Below are 9,788 nucleotides of genomic sequence, written 5' to 3' on the forward strand. Positions count from 1 at the left end.
CCATTCTCCTGCCTCAGCCTCTCCGAGTAGCTGGGACTACAGACGCCCGCCACCACGCCCGGCTAATTTTTTGTATTTTTTAGTAGAGACGGGGTTTCACCGTGGTCTCGATCTCCTGACCTCGTGATCCGCCCGCCTCGGCCTCCCAAAGTGCTGGGATTACAAGCGTGAGCCACCGCGCCCGGCCCTTTTTTATATTTTTTTAGTAGAGACGGGGTTTCACCGTGGTCTCGATCTCCTGACCTCGTGATTCGCCCGCCTCGGCCTCCCAAAGTGCTGGGATTACAAGCGTGAGCCACCGCGCCCGGCCTTTATTAGTGAATTTTAACAGTTTTCCATTTCTTCTGGCCGAACTGTTTTTAATTATAATGCGAATTACGGATAATACTCTGATATTATTCCATGTCGTTCCGTTGTTGGCTACAAAGTTCGCGCTGGAGAACCGCGCAATTGCGTTACCACAAAAAAAAAAAAATCACACAAAAAGACACAATGTTTTAAGAAAGTTTACGAATCGTGTGCCGGACCGCGGGTTGGACAAGCTTGATCTAAAACTTCCAGGAATCTCTAGACAGGATGATTGCTTCCCCTATGCTCCAGCTGTGGTTACAGAAAGCTGAGAGTGACTGGGTCTAGGTGTTTGTGTGGGGTGGAGTGGGGAGATGCCTCCTTTATCGTTCTCCGAGAAAGGGCGCCGGGAACAGCCAGTCGGTGCCTAACGCGAGTGTATCTGGAGAGAGAAGGAATCAACAGCTGGCGGTCTGCGCCTGCGCGCGGCGGGGGCGTGGCCCGGGGCAGGTGGGGCCAAGGAGGCAGCCGGCAGCTGCGCGCGCAGGTGTTACTGGTCGCGTCGGGTCACGTGGGCGCGCAGGCGCAGCGCGGTGCAGCCCGTTCGCTCACACAAAGCCCAGACGCGGAGAAAATGGCGGCAGGGGTCGAAGCGGCGGCCGAGGTGGCGGCGACGGAGATCAAAATGGAGGAAGAGAGCGGCGCGCCCGGCGTGCCGAGCGGCAACGGGGCTCCCGGCCCTAAGGGGTGAGTATCCCACGGTCCTTTGCCACGGGTAAGGGTTCCTCTCCACGGCCGACGGCTCAGTTAGGTCTGTTGGCGGCCTAAACCCCGCGCGGTCTCCGCCCCGGCTGTTCCCGTACCGCCTGCCCAGGGTGGCGGCGTCCAGGGCCGTAAGCGGGGAGCCGGGGGAACCTCCAGAATCATCCCCTACCCCGGGCCTCGAGCCTCGGCACCCTCAGTCCTTCCAGGCCGGGGCTAACCCCGTCGCCGAGGCCTCAGGCCCAGCCGCTGCGCATGGGGGTTGATGGCGCGGGCCCGGACCGGAGAGTCTCCGAGGCCTACCCGACCGCTCCCCGGGAGGGTGACCTCGGGGACCGGGTTTCACCCCCCCGCCCCCTCTCCTCCCGGGGTGTGTTTTCCGATCCGTAACGTTGGGGGAGGAGAGGGGGTGTGCGCCCGGGGCCTCGCGGGTAGTCAACCCGAGTCAACCGTAACCGAGCGAGGGAAGCGTCAGGAAGGGCCGCGAGGCCGGGTCGGGGGGCTCCCCTCCTGCCCCTCCCCTGAGTCCCCGCGCGCGCCGACCGCGCTCCGCGGGAAGTGCCTCCCTCGGAACCGCCTCTCGCCCCACGCTCTGGCCCTGGCTCAAGTCCCTCGCCGCTTCCCGCACCTCCCCGGGTGCGCCGCAGGTATTAGCGGAGAGATGGGATTTGCTGCTCAGCGTTCACCCTCAGAGGCAGACAGATACGAAGTCAGGGGAGGAATCCCCATTTTCCCATGTTTCTGGGGAAGCTGTTCTGTCATGAGGCGGGTTCATTTACTTTCAGGCTTCATCAGCTTTTCGAGACCTGCTCGGGGCTCTTCGACTCCTTGGCTTTTAAAAGTTTCTTTAAAGGAGGAAGCATCGACTTGTGCCCCGGTGAAACTCATTCATTCTGATTACAGACACTTGAGAGAGAGGTTTTGGCTCCAAGATCAGCGGCCAGGAAGGAAGGGGAAGCCTGGGTAAACATTGGATTTCCCAGACATTTATTTCATTATGGTAAAATAGACATAACGTAGACTTTGCCATTTTAACCATTTTTTAAGCGTACAGTTCAGTGGCATTGAGTACACTGACTCAGTGTGCTGTAACCGTCACTACTTCATGTCCAGAACTTTTTCACCATCGGAAACAGAAAGTGTAGCCACTAAATACTGACTTCCTCCGTTTTCTTTCCTTTCTGTCTGTGATTTTGCCTTCCTCATATTGTAATGTGTGAAACTTAGTTTATGGAGATTACAATGAATGTGGTTGAGCACTTATATATTTAATTTTTTTCTTTGAGACAGGGTCTTGCTCTGTTGCCCAAGCTGGGATGCAGTGGCACGATCACAGGTCACTGCAGCCTCGAACTCCCGGGCTCAAGCGATCCTTCCATCTCAGCCTCCTGAGTAGCTGGGATCACAGGCGCGGCACCACCATGCCCGACTAATTTTTTTATTTTTTGAAGAGACCAGGTCTTCGGGTGTTGCCCAGGCTGGTCTGAAACTCCTGGGCTCAAGCCATCCTCCTGCCTAGGCCTTCCAAAATGCTGAAATTACAGGCATGAGCTACTGCGCCCTGCCTAGTTGAACGCTTACGTTAAGAATGTTCCCTAAGTGCTAGCTATATTGTTAGATAATAAATCCGGAGAAAATTCCAGATTCTTTCCCTCCTTAGGTAGGGAGAAATAAAATACCATGGTTACTGGCCCTTAGAAATGAGAAAAGCTTCCTCTATTCTCAGCATTTTACTATTGAAAACTCTGGGAAGGAATGTGTTAATTTTGACTTTTTCAGCATCTATCTACGGAAGCTGGTAGGATTTCTGAGGGTGGTATTTGGAGGGCTTTAAGATAAATTGAAGCTGGTAGGATTTCTGAGGGTGGTATTTGGAGGGCTTTAAGATAAATTTATTTACCGTATGCAGGAAGGAGTACTGGTAGACCTTGCTAGGTGATAGGGTAAATTAATAGATTATAGCATCTGGGGTGCATTTCTCAAATTTTCCATTTTCCCCTGTCCATTTTCAAATAGTCATTTTGTGACTGAGTCATTTTACAATTACATGTGGACTGTTGGAACCTGAAAGTTGTAGAATAAAATAGCCTTTGTGAGAAAGAGCCTCAAAGTCTCAAAGTCTAGTACTAGCTTCATAGAGGATAGTTTAGGAAGCTGGCAACACTTGGATGTTTTTGATAGGGCCTGTGGAAAACTTTTTTTTTTTTTTTAATTACAAGTCTTAACAAGGAAAGCTCTTTAGAAGCCTATACTTTTGCACTCCATGCAGAGTGGAGAGGCCATTAACATATTTGTAGTAAGGTAATTATGCTGTGATAGAAGTTAGTGGAGTTGCTTGGTAAAAAGAGTGGAGGAGGTGACCCCCGCCACCTGCTGGGGGCAGGGACCTGTTCTTTCATGACAGGAAGATGAAGTGGAGGAGAAGATGGTTGGGGAGAGGCAGAGAAGAGAGTATCCAAAGAGCAGAGATTTGAGTGCATGCTTTATTAAGAACTGAAGTTGTGCTGGGTGTAGTGGCTCACACCTGTAATCCCAGCACTTTGGGAGGCTGAGGTGAGAGGACTGTTTGAGCTCAAGAGTTCAAGACCAGCCTGGGCAACATGGTGAAACCCTGTCTCTCCCAAAAAAAAAAAAAAAAAAAAAAAAAAAAGGCCGGGCGCGGTGGCTCACGCCTGTAATCCCAGCACTTTGGGAGGCCAAGGCGGGCGTATCACGAGGTCAGGAGATCGAGACCATCCTGGCTAACACGGTGAAACCCCGTCTCTACTAAAAATACAAAAAATTAGCCGGGCGTGGTGCTGGGCCTCTGTAGTCTCAGCCACTGGGGAGGCTGAGGCAGGAGAATGGCGTGAACCTGGGAGGTGGAGCTTGCAGTGAGCCGAGATCGGGCCACTGCACTCCAGCCTGGGTGACAGAGCGAGACTCTTTCTTAAAACAAAAAAACCCACTGAAGTTGCTATAGCGTTTTAAGGTTGGAGCACTGGCAGCCAGCTGATCTCCACTCTTGGCCTCCCAAAGTGCTGGGATTATAGGCGTGAGCTACCGCACCCGGCCCCTTCCTGAGTAATTTTGTGGGTGAATCAGAAACAGATGGATTGGTTATTTTTAAAAATAAAAATATATATTTAGGGTAGATTCCTGAGGAGGTACTGTTAGAGTTGACTCCGTTTGACAATCAAGAAAGTTTTAAACACTTAAACCCAGGTTCAGAAACTTGACCTAAAGACTCCAGGGGAGGCCATTCTGACTCCCAGGCAGCTTGCTGCTTTCATGATACTACCTTGGTAACCACTCAGTAAACAGTCATTTGAATTGTTTTATTTAAATCAGATTCTCTATACAATGCATTCGAGTGTTTGCTGTACTTTAAAAAGTGATTGTTTATTCAGTAAAAAGGATTTTGGAGGCATGTCAGATGGTGAGCTCAAGATTAGAAGACAGGGTTTTGGATTATTTGAATGCATGCTGCCAGGCCTTTGCTTTCACTCGGCTCTTTGCTTTTATTCTGGTTAGGGAAAGAGATACTAGCCTGCAAAGATTAGCTTGCTTGTTTTTTTTTTTGGGAAGGGTGGTTCTCCAATGGACTTCCCCATTACCATATTTTGCAGTCATAGGGTTAAAAGCTAAATTGTCCCTTTAGTAGTCTGTAATGATTATAATGCCTAGGTTTTCTCAGCCTTGGCTCTGGTTTACTAGTTTTAAAGTCTGAACAGTAGAAGGCTAGGAGTGAATCAGTCCCCCTCTCTACCCTTCTCAATAAAATTATTGGTAGAAAAATACATCATTGCCTCAGTTACTGTATGCCAAGAGTCTCTTTTAAAGCTGTGAGTGTGTAGGTAGTAACCTCCATAGGACCGAGGCCTAGTGATGACATAGTGACCCTAGCTCTTAGCCACATGCAGTACTGCTTCCCTAGATAAGCTGCTTTTTGTTTTGCCATTCTTTGTTGATTGTCACAGTGTCCGTCTGAGCTACCATGCATACAGGTTGGGCTGGTTTTGCTGGTAAAGCACTAGAGACAGAAAGAGCTTGAGTCATGTGGGTAGTTCAGTGGTGGCCTTGGAGCTGGGATGGTGCTGTGAATAGTGCTCTCCAAACCTTACATACATTAGAGCAGCGCAGGACTTAAGGGATTTCTGTGAAGAATCACTTTATATAAGGGATGGTTCTCACGAGGGCAGAGGGGTCCTTGTCCTTCAGGAGATGTGATCACAATTTCAGGGTATTGGGATTGCCGTTTCAAACTGCACCCTTTCCTTGATGAGAAACTCCAGAAGTAGTGAGTGTTATGCGTGGGAACGGCATGAAGACCTTAAGAGAGGGTAGGCAGTCACTCACTATTTGGTGGTCTTTCGCAAATTAGGCACTCAATCTTTTTATTAGGGTTTTTTTTTTTTTTTTTTTTTTTTGAGATGGAGTTTCACTCTTGTCCCTCAGGCTGGGATGCAGTGTACGATCCCTGCTCACTGCAACTCCAGCTCCTGGGCTCAAGTGATCCTTCCACCTAAGCCTTCTGAGTAAATAGGACCACAGGCACATGGTACCATGCCGATCTAATATTTTATAGAGATAGGGTTATACCATGTTGCCCAGGCTGTTCTTGAACTCCTGAGCTCAAGTGATCCACCAACCTTGGCTTCCCAAAGTGCTGCGATTACAGGCATTAATCGTATTTTTAATTTAATTTAATTAATTAATTAGTTTTTTTTTTGAGATGGAGTTTTGCTCTTGTTGTCCAGGCTGGAGTGCAGTGGCGCGATCTCAGCTCACTGCAACCTCCGCCTCCCGTTCAAGTGATTCTCCTGCCTCAGCCTCCCAAGTAGAGCGTAGCTGGGATTACAGGCGCCCGCCACCATGTCCGGCTAATTTTTGGTTTTGTTTTGTTTTGTTTTTGAGACAGAGTTTCACTCTTGTCACCCAGGCTGGAGTGCAGTGGCATAATCTCGGCTCACTGCAACCCCGCCTCCTGGGTTCAAGCAATTCTCCTGCCTCAGCTGGGATTACAGGTGCCTGCCACCACGCCCAGCTAATTTTTGTATTTTTAGTAGAGACGGGGTTTGATCATGTTGGCCAGGCTGGTCTCAAACTCCTGACCTAAGATAATCCGCCTGCCTCGGCCTCCCAAAGTGCTGGGATTACAGACGTGAGCCACCGTGCCTGGCCTGATTTTTGTATGTTTAGTAGAGACAGGTTTCCACCATGTTGGCCAGGCTGGTCTTGAACTCCTGACCTCGGGTGATCTGCCCGCCTCGGCCTCCCAAAGTGTTGGGATTACAGGCGTGAGCCACCACGCCCAGCCAAAAGTTAAAAAAAACTTGCAGAGTTAAGTTTATATACATATACATATACATGGATTAGAGAAGAATATTCCCCTAATTTTATCCTGAAGATAGTGAGAAAATAGGATTGGACATGTTAAAAAAGAGCTTTTCAGGACATCACTTTTATACTATCACATCATCTAAACTTGAATATGTCACTCCCCTTCCCCTTCCCTTGCCAAGACAGGGTCTCCCTCTGTTACCCCAGGCTGGAGTGTAGTGGTGCAATCATGGCTCACTGTACCCTTGACCTCCTGGAGCCAGGCTGTCTTCTTTCTGCATAGCTGGGACCGCAGTCGTGCGCCAACATACCTGGCTAATTTTTTGTATTTTTTTTGTGGGGACACGGTTTTGCCATGTTACCCAGGCTGGTCTCAGACTCCTGGATTCAAGCACTCAACTCACCTCAGCCTCCCAAACTGCTGGGACTAGAAGCATGAGCCACCGTGGCCAGTCTGCTTGAATATGTGTCTTGAATGATATTTCTTTGAGGGAGGGTCATTCTCTACAAGTCTGTCAAGAATTAGTTGGTGGTCGGTTTCCAAAAAGGTCAATTTTTTTTTTTTTTTTTTTTTTTTGAGACGGAGTCTCGCTCTGTCGCCCAGGCTGGAGTGCAGTGGTGCAATCTCGGCTCACTGCAATCTCCGCCTCCCGGGTTCACGCCATTCTCCTGCCTCAGCCTCTCCGAGTAGCTGGGACTACAGGCGCCTGCCACCACGCCCGGCTAATTTTTTGTATTTTTAGTAGAGACGGGGTTTCACCGTGGTCTCGATCTCCTGACCTCGTAATCCGCCCACCTCGGCCTCCCAAAGTGCTGGGATTACAAGCGTGAGCCACCGCGCCCGGCCTAAAAAGGTCAATTTTTAAAAGTTGGGAATGACGAGAGATAGTTCTAATCTCTTTACTGAGGAAATCTCTCAGAGGGCATGATTAGCCAGGGAAGGATTTGTTTTCAGAGGTGCTGTGCCCATTAAGCAAGGTGAGAGACGCTTTCTCAATGGTGAGTCATGTCATGTGGATTAACCCCAAACCAAATGCTCAGCTTCTGTGGTTAGATTGGGTAGTTTATTCGTAGCCATAGTATGCACCTGTGGAATATAGGTTAGACACTTTGTTACCTGCTTTGGCTGTAATTAGTTATTTATACATTTTGTAGTTTATAGGTGAGCTTAAGCAGTCTGGTGAAAGACTGGAAATATTCATCATGGACTCTGTGTCAGAATGTTTTTTATTGTAAATCTTAAAAGTATTTGGGACTTCAAAAGTAACAATATTAAAATTCATTTCCATCTGTGAATCCTCTGGTGGACCATGATGTGTAGATTCTGTTATGTTTTATGAGTTTTTCTAACACTGTCGTCATCATTTTCCAGGAAAGAGTAGGAGATGATTTGGCAGGTAGATTCTATTTGGCAGACTTTGGTGAAGGACTTTCTTTTGGAATAGACAAGTGGCCTGGGTAACAGTTGTAGGTCTGTGGGATCTGCTTTGTGGTGTGAAGCCAGTCTCGTGGACTCAGGTAGATTGCGTTCTAGGCATCTAGGGATTGGAGCCGCCGTAACATCGCCTCATCTGCCAGCCCTTGGGAAGGGAAGCCTGTTGCTTGTGTATTGGTATAGTTGAGATCACAGAGGAAGCTGCTTTCTTTGGTTTTTTTTACCTTGTGTTGATTTGGGTGTAGCTCACACCAGTGATACCTCTGCTGGGATACCACTTGGCACTCTTGTGTTTGGGGACTACACAAAGTTGCTGACTTTAAAATTTTTCCAAGTAAATACGTTACTATTTTTGAGACAGGGTCTCGCTTTGTCAACCAGGCTGGAGTGCAGTGGTACAGTCATAGTTCACTGCAATCTTGACGTCCTGGACTCGAGCCATCCTCCCAGCTCAGCCTCCTGAGTAGCTGGGACTACAGGTGCACGACACCAGACTCAGCTAATTATTATTATTTTTTAAAATAAAGATAGGGTCTTATTTGTCAAACTCTTGGCTTAAGTAAGATTCTCCTGCCTTGACCTCCCAAAGTGCTGGGATTATAGCTGTGAGCCACCATACCTGTTTTCAAGTGAATACTTCTTTTTGTTTGTGTGTTCTGAGACAGAGTCTCATCATGTCACTCAGGCTGGAGTGCAATGGCGCGATCTTGGCTCACTGTAACCTCCCCCACCCCGGGTTCAAGCAATTCTCCTGCCTCAGCCTCCTGAGAGCTGGGATTACAGGCATGTGCCACCACGCCCAGCTAATTTTTGTATTTTTAGTAGAGATGGGGTTTCAGCATGTTGGCCAGGCTGGTCTTGAACTCCTGACCTCAAGTGATCCACCTGCCCCAGCCTCCCAAAGTGCTGGGATTACAGATGGGAGTCACTGCACCTGGCCTCAAGTAAATCACATTTTAAAATGTTATTTTAACATTTTAAAATAGTAGCTTCTCCAGCTACTATCTGGTGTTTACACACTACCTTTCTTCCACGGAAGAAAGTTACATCCCAGAATAAAGATCGGCTCTTCAGTTAAAGATACTTTTATAAATCATTAATACTGTAGTCTTGGCTTTTTGTTTTTTTTTTTTCCAGTTTTGTCATAGATCACAAATTCTGTAGTAGAGCCTGTGATCTGGGAGTCACTGGATTCTCACTGGTGGGACACACACGACTTGGGAAGCAGAAGGTGCAAGGCTCAGTTGCTTAAGAAACTTGAGGTGGCTTCTGGCTCCTCACTTGTTCCTGGTCAGCTTTCATCTGTGCCTCCCTGTAGTCAGAGGGGTTGCACTTGAGCTGGCAGCTGAGGAAGGAGCCCTGTCAGCCAGTGCCCGGTCTTCCAAGCCTGATGGCTGCTACCTAGAGATGGCTGGTGTTGGCCGGGCGCAGTGGCTCACGCTTGTAATCCCAGCACTTTGGGAGGCTGAGGCGGGCGGATCACGAGGTCAGGAGATCAAGACCATGGTGAAACCCCGTCTCTACTAAAAATACAAAAAATTTAGCCAGGCGTGGTGGTGGGCGCCTGTAGTCCCAGCTACTCGGACAGGCTGAGGCAGGAGAATGGCGTGAACCCGGGAGGCGGAGCTTGCAGTGAGCCGAGATTGCGCCACTGCATTCCAGCCTGGGCGACAGAGCGAGACTCCGTCTCAAAAAAAAAAAAAAAAAAGGCTGGTGTTACAGTGTGTTGGCACCTAATACACAAAGGTAAAGAGTGCAATGGGAAGGCTGTGCCGGAAAAGCAGCCACCCTTCTTTGTCAAAGGTGGGATTGTCTGCATGCTGTCTTCCACTTCCCAGCGTTGCTCAGACTCGAGTTTCCCAGCTTCAAAGTAGTAGGGTTGTGTAGGGAATGGTTTCTTTCCCACCTTTTTGGATTTTTAAAAAGTGGGACTGCAGGCCGGGCGCGGTGGCTCACGCTTGTAATCCCAGCACTTTGGGAG

General features: G+C 48.8%; 1 protein-coding gene and 1 long non-coding RNA gene across 3 annotated transcripts in view; one reads left to right on the plus strand and one right to left on the minus strand.

The window, feature by feature from the left end:
* Positions 1-493: 493 nt before the first annotated feature.
* On the minus strand, positions 494-1,442 carry LOC131380700 (uncharacterized). Its single transcript, XR_009208796.1, has 2 exons — positions 1,152-1,442; positions 494-730 (listed from the first exon to the last, which is right to left on the minus strand). It is a non-coding gene; the product is annotated as an uncharacterized LOC131380700 (long non-coding RNA).
* The window catches only part of HNRNPM (heterogeneous nuclear ribonucleoprotein M), a 44,408-nt gene continuing 35,507 nt past the window's right edge, over positions 888-9,788 (plus strand). For both annotated transcript variants that reach the window (XM_032169531.2, XM_032169533.2), the window contains exon 1: positions 888-1,035. In XM_032169531.2, coding sequence (XP_032025422.1) covers positions 923-1,035 — 113 coding nt within the window. In that variant the 5' untranslated portion in view covers positions 888-922. The remainder of the gene's footprint in view (positions 1,036-9,788) is intronic.

This window comes from Hylobates moloch, unplaced genomic scaffold (assembly GCF_009828535.3).
Source record: "Hylobates moloch isolate HMO894 unplaced genomic scaffold, HMol_V3 SCAFFOLD_12, whole genome shotgun sequence".
Classification (NCBI taxonomy): Eukaryota; Metazoa; Chordata; class Mammalia; order Primates; family Hylobatidae; genus Hylobates; species Hylobates moloch.